We start from the raw sequence: 25,566 nt of genomic DNA on the forward strand, positions 1-25,566 counted from the left end.
GAGCTTTAGTGTGAGGGCGGCTCCAGAATCCAGACAGAAACACACAAAGACCACGAGAACACCTCAGCTGTTTGCTTCTCATTTATTATCAGGATACAGCAGATAATGATTCACACCAGCTATCAGACCTCCACCAAACAGTCAGTGAGACGTTAAATCTGAGTGTGCTGAGCTGCAGACTGAGGAACATCTGGACCAACCGAGAGCTTCTGAGACAGCCGACAACATCCCAACCTAAACTAGCAGTAACATCCTGACACAGTGTGGCTCAACGTGGAGTCCGGGTCCTCCAGAAAGCACACACATGCACTCAGTGGACCGAGACTCACAGCAGAGACCTCTAGAGGAGGAACGTGTTCATTGCAGCTGCTCTCATACAGGTGAACTACATCAGCTCATACTGGTCTCTGTCCATCATTTCACTCCACCTGCAGGCAGCAGCTCACTCACACTCTGACGGCTCTTCTGAAATATTTACATCTTCGACTGACTCTGAAAGTTAAAGATTCTCTGGAATTACATGATAAAGGAAAGAAAAGAGAGATCAACACGAAATGTTCTGCTGTGTTTGTCCTGCAGATTTACTGCACAGGACGGATCTTCATGCTGATGGTCTTCAGGGAGTAATCATGACCTTTCCACTGGTGCCAGGCCACACCAACAGCATAGATAGTACCATCTGCCCCCCAACGATAAACCCCGTTAGGGTTTGCATAGTGACAGTTGTTGTACCAGAACGCCCCCAGAAAGGATTTTGCACAGTTCCCTGGCCAGCTGTCCTGGTCTTTGTCAAATGTAGTGAACTTCTGTCCGTTGTGATAACTCAGGGCATCTCCTGCAGAAACACAGATGAACAATCACAAAATTACCACTAATCCCAGTCAGACTGGTCTGCATGTGTACCGGGAGTGTTTTCAGTGGGCCATGACACAGACTGGACTCATACTGGGGAGTAAAAAGCAGCAGGTGCACAGTTTGAATCATATGTGGTTGACAGACTCCAGTTTGTTCATGTGAACTGGGAGACTTCGTCACGCAGTAAAGTCATTTTCATTGGTATGTAGCTGACACCAGCTTTATTTATCCCTGAAGGCACATCAGACAAGCCAAGTAGTTAAACTGCAGGTGTGTCTATGGTCCTGACAACATCCAAAGTCTTGATTTTAGTCCTTTTTCTGTAATAATTGACTCAGAAACTGAAACATGGGAAACTGAATCAGCGCTTATCTGTCGAGCTAATTCTTCAGGTTTCTCACATCGTGAAAAGAAACCACTGCAATAAACTGTTGATTTTTAATAATCATCTCAAAATGAATAAAATAAGATCTGAATAAACAGCAGCCTCCTCATGTCATCTTTGAAAGCTCAGTGAAAACTGAAGAAATGAGAGCAGAGGACAGTGATCGAAGCTGGTTCCACAGAAGAGGGGCCTGGAAACTGAAGGCTCTGCCTCCCATTCTACTTTTAAATACTCTAGGAACAACAAGTAGGCCTGCAGAGCGAGAGCGAAGTGCTCTAGTGGGGTGATATGGTACTACAAGGTCATTAAGATAAGATGGGGCCTGATTATTTAAGACCTTGTATGTGAGGAGCAGGATTTTGAATTCTGGATTTAACAGGAAGCCAAAACAGGAGAAATATGCTCTCTCTTTCTAGTCCCTGTCAGGACTCTTGCTGCAGCATTTTGGATCAGCTGAAGGCTTTTCAGCGAGTTTTTTGGACATCCTGATAATAATGAATTACAGTCGTCCAGCCTGGAAGTAATAAATGCATGAACTAGTTTTTCAGCGTCACTCTGAGACAGGATATTTCTAACTTTAGAGATGTTGCGCAAATGGAAGAACGCAGTCTTACATATTTGTTTAATATGTGCGTTGAAGGACATGTCCTGGTCAAAAATGACTCCAAGGTTCCTCACAGTGTTACTGGAGGCCAAGGTAATGCCATCCAGAGTAAGAATCTGCTTAGAGACCATATTTCTAAGCTTTTCAGGGCCGAGTACAATAACCTCAGTTTGATCTGAATGAAGAAGCAGAAAGTTAGCGGCCATCCAGGTCTTTATGTCTTTAAGACATTCCTGCAGTTTAACTCATTGGTGTGTGTTATCTGGCTTCATGGACAGATAGAGCTGGGTGTCGTCTGCATATCATCCTGCCTGGTGTTTGGTACTCAGGGGCCACGACTGAGAACAGGGAGGCTGCACAGAGGGTCATTAACACTGCCCACAATATCATTGGCTGCCCTCTGACACTCCTGGAGGCCATCGCCAGATCCTCCTGTCTCAGAGACTCACAGGCGACCCCTCAAACCCCGCCCACCACCTGTTCCATTCTACCCATTCCTCTTCTTTGTTAATCTTTTCTGTTCATTTGTGTCATTGTACATGTACAATGACAATAAAGGCGTATTCTATTCTATTCTATTCTGATGCTACACTGACCCTGTGCCACTTCACTCACCTGCCCCTCCGTTCTTGAATCCAGTAACAGTCAGTTTGTATCCGTCACATTCAGCATCCACCTTAAATGAAGAGTAACGAGCGAACACTTTCTTCCCTTCAAAGTCCTCCATGTCCACCAGCAGCTCACTCTTTTCCTTGGATGTCATAATGTTGATCACATCGAGACCTACATTCACACACAAGCACACAGTCAGAAACATGCAGGGCTGTTTGGTACAGAGCTGCAGATCATCCAATAAAACTCTCACCGAGCCAGTACTCTCCAGCAGCGTCACCAAAGCCCATCTTGTATTGATCCCAGGGTCTGTAGAAGTTCACCGTGCCGTCCATCCTCCTCTGGAACACCTGGGGGAGGAGGCAGCAGAAACATCTCTGGTTTCAGGGAGCACAGATCTGGATTTACAGCAGTGCTCCTGTTAAATGTTCCCGCGCTGACACTTTTTAGTTACAAGCACTCACCGTCCAGCCTCCTCCTTCTGAGTCCATGTCACAGTACACCTGCACACAAACACCTGTCACACTCTAGCTGCTTAAAGACGTGGACATGAACAGGACCCAGAGTCCCAGAGAGGGTGGACTGTACCTGCACCGCAGACCTTTCTCCAAGGGGATAGATGGTGTACACGCCGCTGCTTTGGCTTCTGTCCTGGCGGCGGATGACGCTGCAGTCCCTCGGCTGGATGAGCTCCGTGCAGCTGGTCAACGCAGGAGCGAGGAGGAGAACGATGAAGACCGCTGGCAGCTGGAACAGAGAAGAAGCCTTTCATTTGCACAATATTCACTTCCTACCAAGCTCAACAAGCCTGTGATTCTCCCTCAGCTTTGCCTCTCAGCTGTGCTGAAGTCTTGTTTAGGCTGCACAGGTGTGGTTCAGCCAAACCCCCCTCCCTGTGCTCACTTCTTAGTATAGTCCTGTTGCCTTTCATTGTAAAGTGAGTTCATGCTTTGTTATATTGTTGTATTCCTGTTGATCTCTGACCTGCACAGAACAAGAACCATTCTGAACCATCCCCAGAAAATCCAGACTTAAGTTACCTGGATAAGAGGAAATCCTGCTTGGTGGCACAGACCTCAGGAGCAGGCTATGTTCAGAGTTAAGATGGAGGCAATGTTCCCTCTAATGTTTCACGTGTCTGAACGCACAAACTCCCTGAGCGTCCCTTGGACCACTGTGAGCAACAGCAGACGTGTGCACTGTGGTCACGCCAGCATCCAATCCATCCAAGTTACATGTTTATTAAAGTAATCAAATTATAGCATTTATGTTAGACTACTTTTATTTAACTGCTTTAGCCCACTTACAATGAAAATGTAAACAAATCTTGTTATGTTAACACTATTGGAAGTAAAAATAACTTGAACTCCAATTTTGAAAACACAACTTTATTTATTTCTTTTCTATAAAACTCTGACTGTATTATGAGTCTGTGGTCTGGGAGAGAGTCGGTAACTCTGTCTGCAAATACAGTAAATAATGACCAATGTTGGGCAGTTAATTATATAGTTACTTCTTCAAAAAAGTTACTGAGTTTTGCAAACAACAACATTTTTTGCAGCTGTTTACCTAAAAATGCAGCCAAGGCGTTTTTTAAACAAACATTTCAAACTATTTACAGAACAATCAGCTGTTCTGCATCAAATCTGATGCCACACAAATTATTTGTGCCGCTCCAAAAATAATTTCTGTCCACTATGAGATGAAGGAGAACAACAGCCTGATACCTGCAGGCCTGACAGCAGCAGATGTGTCACTGCTGTAACACCTGTAACACTCAGCAGGCGCCTCATTGTTCTGACACACAACAACACTACTGACTACACTACACACTAACTACACACTAACTACACAGTAACTACACACTAACTACACACTAACTACACACTAACTACACAGTAACTACACACTAACTACACAGTAACTACACACTAACTACACACTAACTACACAGTAACTACACAGTAACTACACAGTAACTACACACTAACTACACACTAACTACACAGTAACTACACAGTAACTACACACTAACTACACAGTAACTACACACTAACTACACAGTAACTACACAGTAACTACACACTAACTACACAGTAACTACACAGTAACTACACAGTAACTACACACTAACTACACAGTAACTACACACTAACTACACAGTAACTACACAGTAACTACACACTAACTACACACTAACTACACAGTAACTACACAGTAACTACACAATAACTAAATAACTACACACTAACTACACACTAACTACACACTAACTACACAGTAACTACACACTAACTACACAATAACTAAATAACTACACAATAACTACATCTCACATCTCAAAACACGCCGTCACTCCTAAAACTTCCCCCGTTTCTTAACAACTAGATGCCATGTTGCCATATCATTTTTTGATTGGTCGACATTTTTCAACCAATAGGAAAGGATGGGGGGGGAGAGAGTTGGTGTTGCTTTTGCTCACAGGCTTTCGAGCGTTTTGCTTATAAAACGCCGTTTTTACTGTTTCTTCCTGCAGTAAATATAAACAACGACAGTATTCAGGAAGAAAACCAAACATTGCAGATATTTTTATCATAACTCTGGTTTTACGCGGCCGATCAACACAATTTAAAAACTGGTATAAAGTCCACACTTTTCCCGTCAGTTGTTCCGTCTGTCCTGCTCACATCTCCAGTGGTTGTACACGATGTCATTAACGTGGCTTCACTCCACATCAGCCGCCTTGCTCGCTAAAACTCAGGTAAGGACGCTGTCATCAGCGACATTGATTAGCTGCGTTTATACAAATGTGGCATCGTTCCCATACGGGAGCAGCCAGTCACTGACTCACACTGGAAAACACAATTGTTGAAATTTTAATTTTAATTTCAATTCAGGTTAGATTTTTTTTGTTAGCAATGCAGATTTTCTGTGTGCAGAGATGCCAGCAGTGCGCAGCTTAGAGGGAACATTGGGTGGAGGTGCCGTGTTTTCGTTGATTCTTTTATTTACAGCATGTTTTTAATGTCATTTAGATTCTCTGCTGCTGTATTTTATATGTGCAGCTTGTTTTTTGTTTTTTTTACTTTTTATTTTCATTTTTTAAATTGAAAACGAACAACAAACAAACAGAAACAAACAATAAAAGACATTTACAGTTATGGGACAGAGTAGGTATCATCAACTAGCCAAAGCTTGACTGGCCATTATGACCAAAAAAAAAAAAAATTCTCAGGAACACACTCTAGTATCTTTATCTTTCAAACATAGCCTCCACCCTCTGAGGACCGAACACAGAAAATACAGGCGTATTAATAATAATAATAAAAATTAATAATTATAATAGTAACAGTATTGGTAATTACAGAAATTTAAAACAAAAAAAAAACAAAAAAAAACAAAAAAACAAAAAAACAAAGGAAACAAAAAAAGAAAAAAAAAGAAAAAAAGAAAAACATATTGTGTGAACCCCTCCCACCATCCCCCCCACCCCTTTACCCCTGTATGGCTCTCAACTTCATCACATTCGTGTATCCAAACAGCCCATATTTACACCCGTCTATACACAAGAATCAGCACAACATTCAAGAATTCTGATCAGAAGGGCCTAACCGAGGATCAATTCAGGGTAAACCCAGAGGAATTTACATCATCTCTATATTCTGTCAAGTCCAAAGACGGTAATACTGAAAGAAATGGTCCCCAAATTTTTTTAAAGGTTCCGTATTTCCCTTTTACACTATGCGATATCTTCTCAGGTGTACAGTAGGATGCTAACTCATTAATCCAATATCTCAGTGTTGGAGAATTTTCAGATTTCCAATGTGTCAGAATACATTTTTTAACTGCAGTACTCGCAAGTAAAATAAAATATTTCTTGTGGTAATCCACATTTATAGAATCTATATCACCTAAAATCCATAGTTTTGGGTCCATTTCGACTTGGATCCCAATTACCCTTGAAATTATTTCAGTAGTCCGTCTCCAGAACTCCTCTATTACTGGGCAATTCCACAGCATATGAAGAAGATCACCATCTATCACCTTACATCTCAAACATTTGGGAGAGTAATTAATATCAATTTTATGTAATCTGTAAGGTGTATAATATGTCCTGTGGAATATATTAAATTGCATTTGTCTATGATTTGTAGAAATTAACATGGTCTGTGCCTGTTCCATTAGATGGTACCATTCTACCTCTTCATAAACATAGCCCAGATCTGCCTCCCATTTTCTTTTCAGTGACGTTTTGTTGTAGTCAGGTAATTTTTCATTAATAATAGTGTATATTGAAGATGCCTTTTATTGACTTCCATGGTTTGGTGCAAAGATGCGTTTCAAAAGGACTTTCTTTAGGAATCTCAGGGAATGTTCCTTTGGTTTTTTCTTTGATCCAGTCTCTTATTTGTAGAAATTTAAAAAAATTTTGGTCTGGAAGTTTAAATTTTTCCTTTAGTTGTTGGAAGTCAATAAATGTATCATTATTGTATAGATCGGCAACAGTTCGAATATTTCTATCCTTCCATCCCCGCAATATGGAGTCGGAAATATGATGGGAGAGATCAGGATTGCCCCATAGGGGTGTCCTTCTAAGAAAAGAAATATTTATTTTTAGAAGTGAGTGGGATTCCTGCCAGGCACGGAAGGTGTTTAATATTATCGAATTATTTGTGAGCTTAGATAAACATTTTTTCGTACCTAGAAATGGGACGTCTTTTAATGATATGGGATTCACCTCATATTGTTCTATTGGAACCCATCGAACCTCACTCCTCTCTGCATATAACCAGATCAATATTGATCGATATTGGGAGGCCAGATAATAATTCCTAAAGTTTGGTAGGTTGAGTCCTCCCCTTGAATAAGGGGCCTGTAATGAGGAGAGTTTAACTCTTGGGTTTTTCTTTTGCCATATGAAGGAGGTTATAAGTTTATTTAATTCTTTGAAGAAACTTTTAGGAACATTTATAGGGAGACACTGAAATAAATAGGTAAACTTAGGCAAAATGTTCATTTTAACAACATTAATTCTCCCTATGAGGGATAATGGAAAATCCATCCATCTCTGTGTATTAAGTTTAGTTTGCTCCAACAGTTTAATATAATTTAGTTTGAATATTTTATCCTCAGATTTACCAATTTGTATGCCCAAATATGTAAATCCATTATTACACCACTGTAGTGGATCTGTAAGAGCTCTAACACGATTATCTTGTATATTTAATGACATAATCTCACTTTTAGTATAATTTAACTTGTATCCTGAAGCTGCACTATATTCTTTAAGACAATTCATTAATGAGGGAATTGACTTGAGAGGGTCCGTTATATACAGTAAGAGGTCATCTGCATATAGAGAAAGTTTATGTTCACTTGTACCGAATTTGATTCCAGATATAGCAACATTAGTACGAATGGCCACTGCTAGTGGCTCGATCGCAATCGCAAAGAGCAAAGGAGAACTTGGACAGCCTTATCTACAGCCTCTGGTTAAGGAGAGGGTGTCAGAAAGCACATTATTTGTTATAATATTGGCTTTGGGGGCGTTAAAAAGTATCCTAACATAGCGGGTGAACTTTTCTCCGAAGCCCATGGCTTCCATTGTCTGAAATAGAAAGTTTGGTTCAATCCTGTCAAATGCTTTATTAGCGTCCATGGAAATTATTAGCAATGGTTCTTGATTTTTTTGAGCGGCATTCATTATGTGGAGCAGGCGCCGCACATTATCTGCTCCCTGTCTGTTTTTAATGAAGCCTGTTTGATCGGCATTTATTATCTTAGGCATAATGTCTTCCAATCTATGTGCAATTATTTTAGATAATATTTTATAATCTGCGTTTAAAAGGCTAAGTGGTCTATAAGAGTCACATCTCTGTTTGTCCTTGCCCGGCTTTGGCAATAATGTAATTGTTGCATTTTCCAGTGATTCCGGTAATTTATTATTTTCTAAGGCTTCTTTAATCATATTTGTAAGTGGTGTCAATAATTTATTAGAAAAGGCCTTATAGTAATCAGCTGAGAATCCATCTGGTCCAGGGGTCTTATTATTTTGTAAACACTTGAGGGCTCGAAGAACCTCCATCTCCGTTATATCTACATCAAGCAGTTCTTTGTCCTCATTATGTAATTTAGGAAGGGTTATTCCATCTATGAATCTTTTTGCAACAGTACCATCGACCCCTTGCTCAGATTTATACAGATCTTCATAAAACCGTTTAAACTCTGCATTTATAAGTACTGATTCATCAAGAAGTTTATCATCTTCCGTTAGAATTGTCCGTATAAATTTCTCCGATGTTTCTTTCTTAATTTGCCAGGCCAGTAATTTACTTGTTTTGTTTCCAAATTCATAGTAGTGATATCTTGTTCTGGCCATAGCTGCTTCTGCTCTATTGGTGCATAAATTATCATACTGCAACCTTGCTTTTGTTAATGTATTAAGACATTCTTCCTTTTTGGTGGCAATATATTCCTGTTCCAAGTTTTTAATGTCGGTCTCCAATTTAGAGATCTTCTCTCTGACCTTTTTAGCCTTATTATGGTAAAATGGTAAATGGACTGGTTCTTATATAGCGCTTTTCCACTCTTCTGAGCACTCAAAGCGCTTTACACAACTTGTGCATTCACCCATTCACACAAACACAACTGACATTCACACACATTCATACTCCGATGAATGCATCGGAGAGCAATTTCGGGTTAGTATCTTGCCCAAGGATATTTGGCATGCAGACTAGGGGAAGCCGGGAATCGAACCACCAACCTTCCGATCAGTAGATGACCTGCTCTACCACCTGAGCTACAGCCACCCATATTAGCCCCATATGACATAACCATACCTCTCATATAAGCTTTAAGCGCTTCCCAAATATTAGCATGTGAGGAAGAATTTGAATTAGCATCTAGAAATATTTCAATATTAGTGTTCATGTATGAAATAAAATCAGAGTCTCCTAGCATATAATTCTTGAACCTCCATCTGTAGGTTATATTTTGCGATATATTGGTAGCCCAGAGAAGTTTAATGGGATTATGGTCTGAGAAAGTAGCTGCTAAGTAAGAGCAGTCTATCACTGTTGCCATCATATTTTGTGATATAAGAAACATATCAATTCTTGAGTGCGTATTATGTACTGGAGAAAAAAAAGAAAAATCCCTTTGACCTGCGTGGAGGTTTCGCCATACATCAATTATGCCTATATCCTTCATACCTTGGTTCAATGCAGTTGCTGCTTTGGATAAAGAAACTGTTTTAGGTGAGGACCGGTCCAAGGAGGGATTTAGGACCATATTGAAATCTCCACCCACAATATACTGTCCCTCAATTGTAGCCACTTTCATTATTAAGTTATTGAAGAATAAAGGGTCATCATAGTTGGGCCCGTATATATTTACCAAAGATATCTTATTTCTATTTATTTCACCATTTACAAGTAGGAATCTGCCATTTTTATCCTTTTCAACTGAGTTTAGTTGAAAGTTCAAGTGTTTATTAATAAGCAGGGTGACTCCTCTTGCTTTGGAGGTATATGATGAATAAAAAACATTGCCTACCCAATCTCTTCGTAATTTTAAATGTTCAGCGTCTGTAAGGTGGCTTTCCTGGATAAAAGCGACATCTACATTTTGCCTCTTTAAATATGTCAACATTTTTTTTCTCTTAATAGGTGAATTGATCCCTCTAATATTCCAAGATATACAGGTTATATGACCCTTAATTTAAGTTCGGTATAGTAAAATTCTGTACATGGGTGTAATGGTAGGATATAACCTAAGCCAATGAGCTATCTGAACAATTATATAAGTATAAGAAGAATTTTTTGTAAGAGACCATACATAACCCCAAAACATTAAAATAAAAACCTGCCTCATAAAACCCCTATAACAAAACCACATAAGGTAATTCAACTAAACAATGGTGGTGACCCAGGCAGTTGTTAAAGTTAAAGTTCTAACCACTCTCGGTAATATATAAACAGCAAAGTATTAAATTTTAGCAGTCGGATACAGAACGTAATTGTGTAAAGGAAAAAGTAAAATATTTAAACACAATATAATCACACTCATCCAGTAAGGGATTAATTTCTAAATCATAAATGCACACAAAGTCTATAGTTTTATAAATGTGTACTTATTTTAGCTGAGTAATAAGCAAATATTTATGTTAGCTATTAACTACTAGATTGCTATAAATCATATCTTCAATTCGTCTGACAGATGGGAGGTGGCGAGAGTCTGTATCAATGCTTAATGTTATAGTCCCTTTTTTTTTTTTTTCTTCTTCATTTCACCTCGATCCCCAGATTTAACAGTGGCGGACGTCTCGTCTGCGAGTACGGATGTAAATTGCTTTGTTGACATCACATTACATCACTTTAGTCTACTCACTCAGAAAATCTTTCAGATAGCGTTGCGCTTCAGCAGGAGTGGGGAAAATTTTAATCGATCCCTGATGTCTGACGCGAAGTTGCGCTGGGTACATCAGAGCATATTCAATCTCCTTTTCTCGCAGCCTTTGTTTCACGTCACGGAACTCGTCTCTTCTGCGTTGCAGGTCTATGCTGTAGTCCGGGAAAAAAGATATTTTCTTATTCTCATATGTCGTCTCTCCCTTACTTCTAGCCAGTCGAAGGACTTTCTCTTTGTCTCTGAGGTTCAGAAACTTAGCAATGAAGGGCCGTGGTCTATCAGACTTCTTCCCGACACGGTGTGCTCTTTCAAGGGTAATGTTTGATGTAAAGTTGTCATTCCCCAGGATTTGTGGTATAAATTTCTCCAAAAATCCCACAGCGTCATGGCCTTCTACTTGCTCGGGAATGTTCAGTATCCTTAGGTTGGACCTTCTGCTGCGGTTCTCCAAGTCGTCGATTTTGTCCTTGAGTTGAGTTGTCAATTTCTCCACTTTATCGGTGCGGTTATGCATTTCCTTAATGTCGTCCTCGTTTGTACTTACTCGTGCCTCCATCTCCTCAACCTGCTCGGAAAGCGTGTTAAGAGAGGATTCAATTTTCGTCAGGGTTATTTGTATATCAGCCGTTTTTTTGTCAATATGTTTTGTAAGTTCCTCTTTAGTTTCTTTGATAGCATTGAGTAATTTGCTAATTGGCAATTCCTCCTCCCCATCCGCCATATTTCTTGCTGCCAATGCGTGCTGGTATCCCGTAGTTTTTGTCGTTTTCTTTCGTTTTGAGTGTCGCAAATTATAATTTGCCATGCAGAAGTTTCTTTTGTTACTTTGCCTCTTGTTATGGTCAAAAATTATATAAGGGCAAGTTAGGATAAATGTAGATTCCTGGGCCTACCGCCGGGAGCTCACGAATGCACGTCTACTCTCGTCTGCTGTCAGCCATGATCCATATGTGCAGCTTGTTAAGCTCAAACCTACTAAACCACTGACTGAAGCCGTAAAGTTACAGCAGCTAAAACTATGAACGAGGTCTTCATGTTTTACGAGGTGTCTTTTACACTGAAAACAGAAACTGGAACACAATCAAATTCATTTCACTTTGAGCTGCGACAAACTGAAGCGACGTGCACGTCTCCTTCAACACGCCCAACGTTATGAAGCCACAGGGGCTCTGATCAGTTTGTATTGTGTTTAGCTTTCAATATAAAGTTCCTCGATGTGACTGCTGTTGTGATTTGGTGCCTTACAAATAAAACTATACTGAACTGAAACGTCGTCATACTTCTGCTTGAGATTTGTTGGAGCACAGAAAGTAACCCGGGCAAGTGTGTGTAGGTGAATTCTTGTTATTATGTGAAGAGTGCACGAAATAGTGTCATTAACATCAACTAAAACATGAACGTGTGAGAAAGATCAAACTACAAAAAGACTTGTCAGGTTCACAGTTTACCACTGAGACCTTCGATGATAAATGAAACTAAATAAAATAAATAAAGGATTAGCTCGAATATTCACAGATTAGATAACTGGCCTGTGACACCTGAGGTGACCCAGTGTGTTAAAATGTGGTGACCTGTGCAAATGTCCACATGTGGTAGTTCGGCACAAGACCCGTCCCACCAAAACTGCAGTACTTGCTCTGGTGTCATCTGTCCTCAGGACCAGCAGCAATCAATAACAGATCAATCACAGATAAACAATATACTTTAGAAACTATAACTACTAAAAACTATTGCAGCATACTGAAACAACCATACTGGTGTATGTCCTGAACAGAGACAAGAAGAAGAAATAATTCTACTGTAAATAGAAAGTACTTTAAGTAAAATGTAACTTCTCGGAACAAAAGCCGAGAAAACGTTCATCTTCCAGTGTAAATACTTTTAGGAGCACAGACTCAGTGTGCAGTAGATTAACGTTTCACTTTACATTCTTATCATCCATTAATCAGCCTGCTGTTCTTTGCTAAGTCGTAAAGGGGGAACAGTCCTGCTCACAGTTTTCTATGCAATGGAAGATCTTTGATTGTTGCAACATCTGTGCAATAATAAAAATGTCATAAGGTAATGTTAAACGTCTACATCATGCAGTCTCTGCACGTGTATGCAGTTCAACATGAAGTCATTTACACACTGCTAAAAATTACTTAGAGAAGGCAGGCAAGGCAAATTTATTTGTATAGCACAATTCAACAACAAGGTGATTCAAAGTGCTTTACAGAGACATTAGAAACAAAAACAAATAAAAGGCATGATTTAAAATTGATTAAAACAAGCAAACAAACAAACTAACTAAACACACACATTTCACACCTGTTCGCGCGATCTGAACCCTTATCGTAAGGGGAGCTACCAGTCCTTCTGTGGACGAGCTACTTTCTATTTTAAATTCCCTGAATTTAAAATACTCTCTAGACCCAGTCTAGACCCAGCTGGGGAGCTACCCAGAGCTCTAAACCCACTTAACAAACAAACAAACAAACAAACAAACAAACAAACAAAACAGTATGTAAAATCAAAACAGATAAAATCAGAACAGTAGATAAAATCAGTAGTTAGTGTAAGTTTTGAAATTTAAGCTTAAAGTGTGGATTTGGTGCTTTATTCAAATGCAGCTGAGAACAGGTGAGTCTTCAACCTGGATTTAAATAAACTGAGTGTTTCAGCTGATCTGAGGCTTTCTGGGAGTTTGTTCCAGATATAAGGAGCATAAAAGCTGAATGCAGCTTCTCCGTGTCTGGTTCTGACTCTGGGAACTGATAAAAGACCGGATCCAGATGACCTGAGGGATCTGGATGGTTCATACTGGGTCAGGAGGTCACTGATGTATTTTGGTCCTAAACCATTCAGAGCTTTATAGACCAGCATCAGAACTTTAAAGTCTATCCTCTGACGGACAGGCAGCCAGTGTAAAGACCTCAGAGCTGGACTGATGTGGTCCACTTTTTTGGTCTTAGTGAGGACTCGAGCAGCAGAGTTCTGAATGAGCTGTAGTTGTCTGACTGATTTTTTAGGTAGACCTGTAACGATGCTGTTACAGTAATCAAGCCTACTAAAGATGAATGCATGGACTAGTTTTTCCAGGTCCTGTTGAGACATCAGATCTTTTACCCTTGAAATATTCTTGAGGTGATAGTAAGCTGACTTTGTTATTGTCTTAATGTGTTTTTCTAAGTTTAGGTCTGCATCCATCACTACACCCAAATTTCTCGCCTGGTTTGTGGTTTTTAGATGTATAGATTGAAGTTCTCTGGTGACCTGTAATCGTTTTTCTTTGGCGCCAAAGACTATTACTTAGAGAAGAATAGAATAGAATACTCCTTTAATCCTTTAATTGTCCCACAAGGGGAAATTTGGTTGTATCAGCAGCAAAAAAGCACACATATACAGACAGAACAGGACAGAGAAACACAGTTTTTATGTATTTATATCATGGACAATAGTACTTAAAGAACTTGTTTTCTGCCCCCTTTCATGTAACTTATGCACTACTTAAAATGACATAAACTCTACATAAAGTTATTCACTCTCTATGTATTATTACTTTAGTACTTCTTAAAATGATATCCAGTATAATTTGTGTCCCTTCCTTCATTACATGATTGGCATCAGGCTCTGATAGTGAAGGTGCTGCTCAGGTAAAGTCATCAAACAGACACATTCAAGAAGGAAGGCGGAGTTTTAGGTATCAACACTGTTTAATGAGGCGATCACAGCAGACCGAGGGTCAGGAGGGTCACCACCACTCACTCCTACACTGATACTTAACCAGAAATATTTAAGGTCACAAACTTACCTTCATGGTCAGATTTCTGTGGGAGTTAGTTTCTGCTGATGTAGATCTGAAAGGAAAGGATTACTGTGAGGATCACCTCATTCAATCATTTAAATCTAATCTGCGTTTAACGCATTTACAGCAATGTCTGCTTAAAATATCCTGAAAGTTTCACACACTCTATTTGGCAGTAATATTAAAGCACTGCTGCTACGTTACTACAGATACCTGTGTGAAGTCACCTGCAGTTGGAGCTGAACACGCTTCAGAGACACCACACGGCTGTTCTCCCTCAGTGTGTCAGAGTCTCCCAGAGTCCCTGCTTATATCTGCAGGAGGGCGGACACATCAGAGTCACGCCACTCTTTACACTGTCTAAAGTTACACGCTTCAAGTTTCCCAAAAAAACACAACCAGGATGTTCTCAGGCTGAAGCACAAAGCACATCAGGTTTATTTGCATTTAATATATGTGCTGATCCACCCAGTAATTACATGAGTGTTTATCTTTCAGTGCAACGCCTCTGATACTTGCTGCTGTGATGCACGTATCATGGGACAGTGCAGAGGAGAGCTCATTTACTTGACCCGCTTGAATTCAGTGAGACTTCAAAGATAAAGACGTGGGGCGCAGTGAGTGACGCTTGAAGGTGTAAATTTAGAATTCAAAGCATTTCTGCCTAATTCTGGGGCACCTGCAGGCCATTCAGGTGGGGGCGGGGCTACCACTGAGTTGTGGTATAGTTTCGGCAGGATTGGGGCAGTGTGTCTTGCACTTTTTGTCTCTTGTTGTATTTAGTATTTATTTATTTATTGTCATTGTCAAGAACAATGAAATTGCGTTTGGGGCTTCCATACAACCCAAAAAAAAGAAGAAAATAATAAATACCCCTTAAAACCCAAGTGTACATATTTAACCCAGTGTGACTCCAATGCAATAAGACAATCCTTAGCAATAATGTTCGTAGAAATTCAGACAAAGACCTGAGAAACATGACAAAATACAACAATGCAACCCATTCAATATTATTGTACTGTGAGATATGATATCAGATATGATAGTTATCTATTTAAGAAAGAGGGGGGGGGGGGGCAGGAGGGGGAAGAGAATAAAGATATGATGCACCAATGCAGACCAGTTCATTGCTATTAAGAAGTTGGATATGGTTATTGTCCGTGAGAGGGGGGCAGAGAGTTCAGGAGCCTCACAGCCTGTGGATACAGGCTGTTGGCCAGTCTGGATGTTCTGGCCTGTATAGACCTGTACCTTCTCCCTGAGGGCAGCAGATGGAAAAGGTGGCGCGCAGGGTGATGTTGGTCCCGCAGGATACTGTGCACCCTCCTCAGACAGCGAGTGGGGAAGATGTTACTGATCTCTGGCAGACTTGTTCCAATAATTCTGCCAGCTTCCTTCACCACCCGCTGGAGTGCTTGCTGATCGGCCTTGGTGCAGCTGGGGAACCACACTAGAAATCCATACGTCAGAACGCTGCTGATGGCACAGTTGTAGAAGTTCAACATCAGAGATCTGGGAATGTGTGCGCTCCGCAGTCTCCTCAGGTAGTAGAGGCGCTGTTGGGCCTTCCGTGCAACTGAGGTGATATGGTTGCCCCAGGACAGGTCCTCGGTCACAGTTACCCCCAAGAATTTAAAACTGCTCACCCTCTCCACCGCCTCACTGCCAATGAAGAGAGGCAGATGGTTGTTATGGCCCCTCTTCCGGAAATCTACAATGATCTCCTTGGTCTTTTTGGTGTTTAAGACCAAGTTATTGTCGTGGCACCATGACTCTAGTTGTTGCACCTCTGTCCTATAGTTTGTCTCATCATTGTTGGATATAAGTCCGAGCACTGTGGTGTCATCTGCAAACTTAACAATGAGATTGGACGCGCAGGAGGAAATACAGTCATGGGTGAAGAGAGTGTATAGCAGAGGGCTCAGAACACACCCCTGAGGGGCACCGGTGTTGACCACAAGGGTGGAAGAGGTGTTCTTACCCACTCTGACACTCTGTCTACGGTTAGTGAGGAAGTCCACAATCCAGTTGCACAGAGAGGAGTTAAGTCCCAGTTGGTGGAGTTTGGGACGGAGTTTGTATGGCCGGATGGTATTAAAAGCCGAGCTGTAGTCTACAAAGAGGAGCCGTGCATAGGTGTTCCTGTGTTCCAAGTGCTTCAGTAATGTGTGCAGCACTGTGGCGATCGCATCCTCGGTTGACCGGTTCTCCCTGTATGCAAACTGGTGCGAGTCCAGGGATGGTGGAAAAGCAGCTCTGATGTGTTTAATGACCAGTCTCTCCAGGCATTTGGCGGGAATGGGGGTGAGTGCCACAGGTCTGAAATCGTTCAGACATGTGACATTTGACTGTTTTGGGATGGGAACGATGGTTGCTGCTTTGAAACAGGATGGTACCAGTGAACAGGACAACGAGGTGTTATATATAGAGGTGAAGACGTCCGCCAGGTCCGCAGCACAGTCTTTTAGCACCCGGCCCAGCACTCCATCCGGCCCGGCCGCCTTCCTGGTGTTAATGCTCCGGAACACACGCCTCAGCTCATGAGTGCTCAGGACCGGAGCAGGGTCGGTTGAGGGGAGAGGGGACAGGACAGGGTCGGTGTTCTCCCTATCAAAACGGGCATAAAAGAGATTTAGATCCTCAGCCAGAGTAGAACTGTCGGCTGAGGGTGATGGTGTTCTTCTTTTGTAGTCCGTGATAGCCCTGATGCCCTCCCAGACCTGCCTTGGGTTTGTGTTGTTCTCAAACCTGGCCTCGATACGCCTCCTGTGCTGCTGCTTGGCAGTCTTGATGCCTCTTCTCAGGTTGGCCCTGGCAGCACTGTATGCCTCCTGGTCCCCGGATTTGAAAGCGTTGTTCCTTGTTCGAATAAGTTGTTGAACTCCGTGTGTCATCCAGGGTGGATTATTAGGGAACACACGGAATCGTTTCCAAGTTGTTACATTGTCCACACAGAAACAGATGTAGTCCAAGACAGTGGAGGTGTAACTGTCCAATGCGACACGATTGTCAGTGTCCTGCACCTTGAATACATCCCAGTCTGTGCAGTGGAAACAGTCCTGAAGCATCGGAATAGCGTCCTGCGGCCATGTTCTCACGGTTTTGGTTGTAATCCCAGTGCTCTTGATCTTTTGTGTGTATATTGGGTGTAGCAGAAGGGAGAGATGGTCTGACAGACCCAGGTGGGGATAAGCCTGGGCTCTGTACGCATTCGCCATGTTGGTGTACACCTGGTCCAACGTTCTATCTCCTCTGGTAGCACACTTCACATTACGGTGGAAATTGTGAAGTACAGATTTCAGGTCCGCGTGGTTAAAATCCCCAGCCGCAATAAAGACACTGTCCGGGTGTGCTACCAGGCTGTTATTGATGCTGCTGCTCAATTGTGCTAACGCTAGCTTAGCATTAGCATCTGGTGGAATGTAAACAGCGCAGATGTAAACGGCAGAAAATTCCCGAGGGAGATAGAATGGACGGCACTTTAACACCAACAGTTCTACCTCTGTACTGCACAGTTTTTCCGTTACCGTGACGTTCGTGCACCAAAGGTTGTTAATATAGATGCACAGCCCCCCGCCAGTCTTCTTACCCGAGTCCGCAGACCTGTCGGCTCGATAGGCGGTGCGGCCTGCTAGATCGATAGCCGCATCGGGAATGGCGCTGTCCAGCCAGGTTTCAGTGAAAATCATGCACGAACAGTTATTAAAAGTCCGTCGAGTGGCGATCTGCAGTCGTATTTCATCCAGTTTGTAACGGATTGAACGGGCGTTGGAGAGGAATATGATCGGGAGTGGTGGTTTAAACGGACTAGTCTTTAGCCGTGCCCACAGGCCTCCCCGCTTGCCTCTCTTCTGCCTCCGATCGCAACGTCTCCTCCTGCGGCTTGCTGTTGCGGGTAGCCCCGGGGGTTGCTTAACGATCTCCGGGGGGATGAGATACTCAGATGTTAGTTGAAGATCTCCACGGCTTAGTTGTAGTAGATCATCTCTGTTGTACTGAAGTAACCCCAGACTGTGTGAAATAATACACAGTACCACCAAAAGTGCAAAAGTGTAGGAGCTCCGGGCCGCTGCGTTGTTGATTGACTTGATGGCTGGTGTTCAGGGTCCAGAGCACTCCTTGTGGAGGGCATAGTTAGGAGGAAGCCAGACACACCAACTCCACATGGATGTGGAAATGTGGACCTGGCAACAACATCAGCACCCGCACTGGAAAACTTAAACAGAGGTCTAGAGTCCTAACAGCAGCATCCAAGTCAAGCAGCATACTTTTCCTTTCAGATTTATCTGATGGCAGAAGTTTAAGAACAGGTAGAAAAGTGACCAGAGAAAAGCGAGCCTTTGTTTGGTCGATTACACCAGACGACATCATGGTGTTGATAATGTGCTAGTATATAAACTTCTGTGACTTCCGGTCGCTAGGGGGATGTAGTAGGAAGAGGAGAAGACTGCTCCGCTAACTTTTCTACCTTTTTCCACTCCTAAACCTGCCAATTCACAAAAAAACTTTTGAACTGCGTATATTTTATTTTACGGGTTCCGAAATTGGTTTTTGTTCGTTCTAACATGGCCTCAAAACACACTAAAGCGGCAGAAAAGGAGGACGACGCACCTAAGCGGAACATGGCGGCCATCTCCTCCCTTCTGGAGCAGCATAGGGAGGCATTGGCCAGCGATTTCAAAACATCTTTTGGCCTACTGGAGTCAAAGTTTGACGAAGTCCGCTCTGCGGTAGATGATCATGGTCAGCGGCTCGGATCTTTAGAGCTAGCAGCGGACGACTTAAGCCAGCGGGTTAGAGACCTTGAGAACGTTTGTTCCAACCTCAGCGAATCTAACACTAAACTTCTGGCTAAAGTTACGGACTTAGAAAGCCGAAGTAGGCGCCAAAACCTGCGTATCCTGGGACTCGAGGAAGGTGCTGAAGGTGGGCGTCCCACAGAATTTTTTGCAGATTTGCTCTGCGAGGTTTTCGGGAAGGAGAGGCTCCCGACCCACCCGGAGATCGACAGAGCTCACCGTATACCTGCCGCTAAGCTGGCCCCAGGACAGAGACCGCACCCCGTAATTATACACCTTCATCGGTACCAGGTAAAGGACCTTCTTATCCGAGAACCCCGGCGAGGAGGGAAACTAGAATACCATGGTTGGCAGATTCGCGTGGTGGAGGACTACTGCCCGGAAGTTCTGAGCAAGCGAGCGGAGTACCGTGAAGTGATGTCCGAGCTGTATAAACGAGGTCTCAAGCCTGCTCTGCTGTATCCTGCACGACTTCGCATCACGTCTCTTGACGGCGCAAGACGCTGGCTTCATTCGGCCGATGAAGCGAGATACTTGGACGACCTGCCCGCTACAGCCGAATCACCCTGAGAGCCTGCTTGTCTGGTCCCGACGTTTGTCCGCGGGACAGCCCTGTGAGTAGTCTGTTCTGACTACCTTCCTCTCCTGGGATATGCAAGGACTTTCATTCATACTCATAAGTTGCTGACACTTCTTTTTTTTCTTTTCTTCTTTTTCTTCTCCACCGCTATTTACTAGCAGGGAGGCTATTCATATCACATTGCTTCAAAGGCTTAACCACCCTGTGAAAAGAAGGAAGGTGCTCTCACACATAAAGCAGTTTAAGGCAGCTCTTGTCTTTCTACAAGAAACACACCTCCGTGATTCGGATAACTCTCGTCTTTTGTCCCGATGGGCAGGGCAGCATTTTCATTCCACCTTTCAGGCTAAGGCCAGAGGCGTTTCTATTTTAATTGACCAAAATATTCCCTTTGAAAAACATAATGTAATTTCTGATACGAGTGGCCGGTACGTTTTTGTTTCGGGTAAGCTTTACAATATGAAAGTAGTGTTGGCCAACATATATGCGCCCAATATTGATAATGTCGATTTCTTCCAGCGTGCTTTCTCATTGCTGCCTGATCTGAGCTCATACTCTCTCATACTTGGTGGTGACCTCAACTGCTGGCTGGACCCTGTGTTAGACCGATCCTCACCGAATCCCTGCGCTGTCAGTAAATCTGCTCTTTTCATTCAATCCTTTTTATCTAACTGTGGTGTCTCTGATGTTTGGCGCTGCTTACACCCCCACAGAAGAGGGTACTCTTTTTTTTTTCACAGGTACACCACACTTATTCTAGGATCGATTATTTTCTTATTCATAATCAGCTGACCCCATGGGTCCAATCCTGTGAATACCAGACCATAGTAATGTCAGACCACGCCCCTGTTGTGCTATCAATGAGTTTCCCAGACATCCCTCAACCCAGACAACACTGGCGTTTTAATTCGACTCTCCTGGCAGATGTAAACTTCCTGGAATTCATGAAAGAACAAATAACCTTGTTTCTTAAAACAAATACCACAGGAGAAACTTCTAGCTTAATAATTTGGGATACACTAAAAGCCTTTCTCAGGGGACCAGTTATTTCCTACACTGCTAATATGAAGAAAATGGCCCGTATAGAACGACTCGATTTAGTCAACCGAATCAAAGAAGTAGACCTGCTCTATGCTAAGGTAAAAAGCCCAGATTTATACAATAAGCGTGTGGAGCTTCAGACTAAATTCGATCTCCTCTCAACACACTCAACTGAACGTCAGCTCCTGAAGAGTAAGAGTTTGTTTTATATTCATGGCGAGAAATCGGGCAGGATGCTTGCCAGCCAGTTAAGGGGCTTCCAGGCGAAACGACACATCACAAAGGTTAGAATGGCTAATGGTAATATCACTTCGGATCCTTCCAAAATTAACGATACGTTTAGGACTTTTTACTCCCAACTTTACACCTCTGAATCACCGCAGGAAAGCACCTCAATGGATAACTTTCTAAAGACTTTGAATGTACCTATGCTTTCCTCTGATAATAAAAAGAGGTTAGATGAACAACCCATCACGCCAGAAGAGCTGGTTGCAGCCATTTCTTCACTGCAGTCTGGAAAATCCCCTGGTCCTGACGGCTTTCCCGTAGAATTTTTCAAAGCATTTTCACCCTTGCTTTTACCCCAACTACATCTAACCCTCTCCGACTCATGGAAGTGTGGTAAACTTCCGGCATCCTTTTACGAGGCAAGTATTGCTCTTATCCCAAAGAAAGGTAAGGATCCTGTGGAATGCTCATCCTACAGGCCAATTTCTCTATTAAATGTCGATGCTAAAATTTTGGCCAAAGTTTTGGCACATAGACTGGAAAATATTTTGCCCTCAGTTATATCCGAAGATCAAACAGGCTTCATTAAGAATCATTACTCTTATTCCAACATCTGCCATCTATTGGATATATTATGCACCCCTTCCGGTCAGAGTCCTGAGCAGTGTTGGTCAAGTTACTTGAAAAAAGTAATCAGTAAGTAATTACTGATTACTTCCCCAAAAAAGTAATCCCGTTACTTTACTGATTACTTATTTTCAAAAGTAATTAATTACTTAGTTACTTAGTAACTTTTTAAAAACACGATTTACAACCTGAGTAGGTGATAAAGTGATAGATCTTTCAGCCCAATTCTACTTTTTCTGCATAATCCATCATACAAAATGTAATCAAATGGAAAAGTCTCTTTTTTTAACTTGTTTTATTAGTTTTAATCTTTTAACTTTATGCATCAAGCAAAAATTTAATTATATGCAACATTCTCTGACTGGAAGAAATTAGTTTAACATTTAAACCTATTTTCTGCACATTCCAGCTCATAAAATAAAATATTTTGTGTGTTTACACTCAGTCTTTCAAATAGATGCAAGTAAAACACAGCAGAAAATAAATAAAGTCAAAGACTCAGCGGTCCTGTTGCTCTATTTTCACCTGTAAAGCAGGAGTGGGGCAGGCGGAGGTTTACCCTGGTGCAGGTGTGCCGCGGTCAGTGGAAGAATCCGCGAGTTTCTCTGTGAGTTTCCCATTACGTCGTAGCTACTCGGTGCTTGTTGGAAGTTTAGGGGTTTGTTCGCTGTAAAAAGAAGTTTTCTTCCCACGCACAGCGGACACTAATGTTTTTGTCACTTTTTATGGAATCAAACTCAAAGTAAGGTCAGTACTTCCACGCTTTAAACGCTGCACGCTCATACTCTCTCTGCACTCGATATGTGATCCATTGTTGATCTGCACACAGCTGTTGTCACTAACGGCGCACTCGCTTACGTCACTGTCGTGAGACATTCTCGCAAAAAAATCACGGTTTTAGTAACGCAGTAACGCAGCGTTCCTACGGGAAAGTAACGGTAATCTAATTACCGTTTTTGCAATAGTAATCCCTTACTTTACTCGTTACTCGAAAAAAGTAATCAGGTTACAGTAACACGTTACAAGTAACGCGTTACTGCCCATCTCTGGTCCTGAGTGCATTCTTTCCTTATATGCGGAGAACGCATTTGATCGGGTCGAATGGAAATATTTATTCACAGTTCTAGATAAATTCAATTTTGGATCAAAATTTATTTCATGGATGAGGTTATTGTATATGTGTCCTAACGCTTCAGTTTTTACTAATTCCATACAGTCACAGCCTTTCAACCTCCAACAAGGAACCCGTTAGGGATGCCCCTTAAGTCCTCTCCTTTTCAACCTGGCTATAGAGCCACTTGCCATTGCACTTCGCAGCTGTGGGGAGATCGATGGGATATGGAGGAAGGGTGTTGAACACAAAGTATCCTTGTATGCAGATCATCTCTTAATCTTTATCTCAAATCCCAAAATATCTATACCTACGTTGCTATCCATACTTCGCCAATTTGGCCAGTTTTCAGGATACAAGCTCAACCTATACAAAAGTGAGTTGTTTCCTGTGGATGGAGATGCATCAGTGTATGACTATACTACCCTCCCCTTTAAAATGGCAGGAAATCAATTTACATATCTAGGTGTAATAATTACAAGGAAGCATAATTGTCTCTTCAAAGCGAGCCTTTTCCCTCTGTTAAATAATACAAAAAAACATCTGGCACAGTGGTCTCCTCTCTCCACCTCTGTGGTGGGAAGAATCAACTCAATCAAAATGAATATACTTCCTAAATTTTTGTATCTCTTCCAATTGCTACCAGTATTTATCCCCAAATCCTTCTTTGATTCATTGGACTCAATTATCTCCTCTTATATATGGAGAGGTAAACGACCTTGATTGAACAAGGCTCAACTCCAAAAACTCAAAAGTCGTGGAGGCTTGGCACTGCCTAACTTTCGATATTACTATTGGGCAACAAATATGCGCTACATTATTTCTTGGCTGTACTTCCAAAACAAAGGTAATTGCCCGTCCTGGGTGCTCATGGAGTTGAACTCAACTACAGGCTCTTCTGTCCTGGCCCTGATTGGTTCTTCACTCCCCCTTCCCCCAAAAAAGACAATTGATAATCCAGTTGTCTGGCACACGGTGAGGGTGTGGGCTCAGATGAGGAAGCATTTTCGATTTACAGGCTTCTCCCTTCTGAGTCCAATTTTTTCTAACCCTTTTTTTCAGCCATCATTATCTGATCCTATATTTCGAGATTGGCGTGACAGGGGCATTACATGTTTCAATGATCTGTTTTCTGACAATATCTTTGCATCTTTTGCTCAGCTTTCTGAAAAGTTCAATCTCCCACGTACACATCTTTTCAGATATCTGCAGACCAGACATTTCCTCCAATCTCAGATTCCAAACTTCCCAGTTGCACCAGCTGCAAGCCCAGGGGATATGCTCCTTACCCTAGTTCCAACACGTAAAGGGTTTATCTCTCTTATCTATGACAGGCTGGCGAGCATGAATGGTTCTTCGATAGATCGGATTAAAACGGCCTGGGAACAAGATTTAAATCGCTCATTGTCTATGGATACTTGGGACTTAATACTCAACTTAACTCCACATCCCTATGTGTCCGCCACTCGAACACTCGAATGTTGACCCCACTTGTGATAAGTGTGGGAGTGCGGAGGCTTCCCTTATCCATATGTTCTGGACGTGCCCTAGCCTTGAAGGATTCTGGAGAGATGTATTTCAAACCTTGTCCCTAATTCTTGGACACCATATGGATCCTAACCCATTATTTGCACTTTTTGGCACCACTGGAGAGGCTGATGCACGGTTGACCTCATCACAGCGTTGCATGCTCTCCTTCGTCTCCCTTGTAGCTAGGCGTGCAATCCTACTAAGATGGAGGGCTGCCCCTTTGCCCACCCAGACGCAATGGCTGAGGGACCTTATGTGCTGCCTGAGGAAAGCGGGGAGGATCATCAAGGACTCCAGTCACCCCAGCCATAAACTGTTCAGACTGCTTCCATCAGGAAGGAGGTTCTGCAGCATCCGGTCCCGTACCAGCAGACTGAGAGACAGCTTCTTCCACCAGGCCATCAGACTGCTGAACACTTCATAGACACCTCAGCTTCACTACTGGAACTTTAACATTATGCACTCCATACTGTACAGTAATGCCACTGTTTTGCACATGTCTCACTCTGTATATTTTTATATATTTTATTTATTGTTGACTCTGTTTAATTTGTAAAATATGTGTATACACACACACACACGTAGAAAAATATTTAGTATACACATCCAGAATTTTTTTTATTTATTTTGTTTTTGCATATACTATTATATATTGTACATATATTTATTAGTTTCAGATTTAGCCAGTCGTTTATTTTGCCTGTTTACATTATTGTATTTTGCACAACTCTGTTGCTTGTGAAGCTCGCACACAAGAATTTCACTCACATGTGCTGTACCAGTGTACCTGCACATGTGATGTGACATTAAAAGTGATTTGATTTGACTATCTGAGCCTTGAAAAGATCCGATATGCGATTAGTAATAACAGCGGTAAGTTTTACAAGGTGTGGGGGCAATTCCTGAAATACTTTTCCAGCCTCCAGGTTGCGAACCTGACTTTCAGCATTACTCAGTAAGTCCTCCCCCCCTTCTTCTTCTTCTTTTTTTTTCTT

The 25,566-nt window shown here is 42.1% G+C and overlaps 1 protein-coding gene across 1 annotated transcript; it reads right to left on the minus strand.

Moving 5' to 3' along the window:
* Positions 1-273: 273 nt before the first annotated feature.
* Positions 274-14,923, minus strand: LOC308390264 (microfibril-associated glycoprotein 4-like). The gene is made up of 7 exons (XM_080872053.1): positions 14,869-14,923; positions 14,662-14,707; positions 3,045-3,203; positions 2,921-2,959; positions 2,710-2,806; positions 2,460-2,627; positions 274-835 (listed from the first exon to the last, which is right to left on the minus strand). Exons 2-7 carry the CDS (start codon positions 14,665-14,667, stop codon positions 582-584), a joined length of 723 nt encoding a protein of 240 aa, XP_080728179.1. The 5' UTR covers positions 14,668-14,707; positions 14,869-14,923; the 3' UTR covers positions 274-581.
* Positions 14,924-25,566: the final 10,643 nt, after the last annotated feature.

Source organism: Rhamphochromis sp. 'chilingali' (genome assembly GCF_963969265.1).
Source record: "Rhamphochromis sp. 'chilingali' genome assembly, chromosome: 22".
Lineage (NCBI taxonomy): Eukaryota > Metazoa > Chordata > Actinopteri > Cichliformes > Cichlidae > Rhamphochromis > Rhamphochromis sp. 'chilingali'.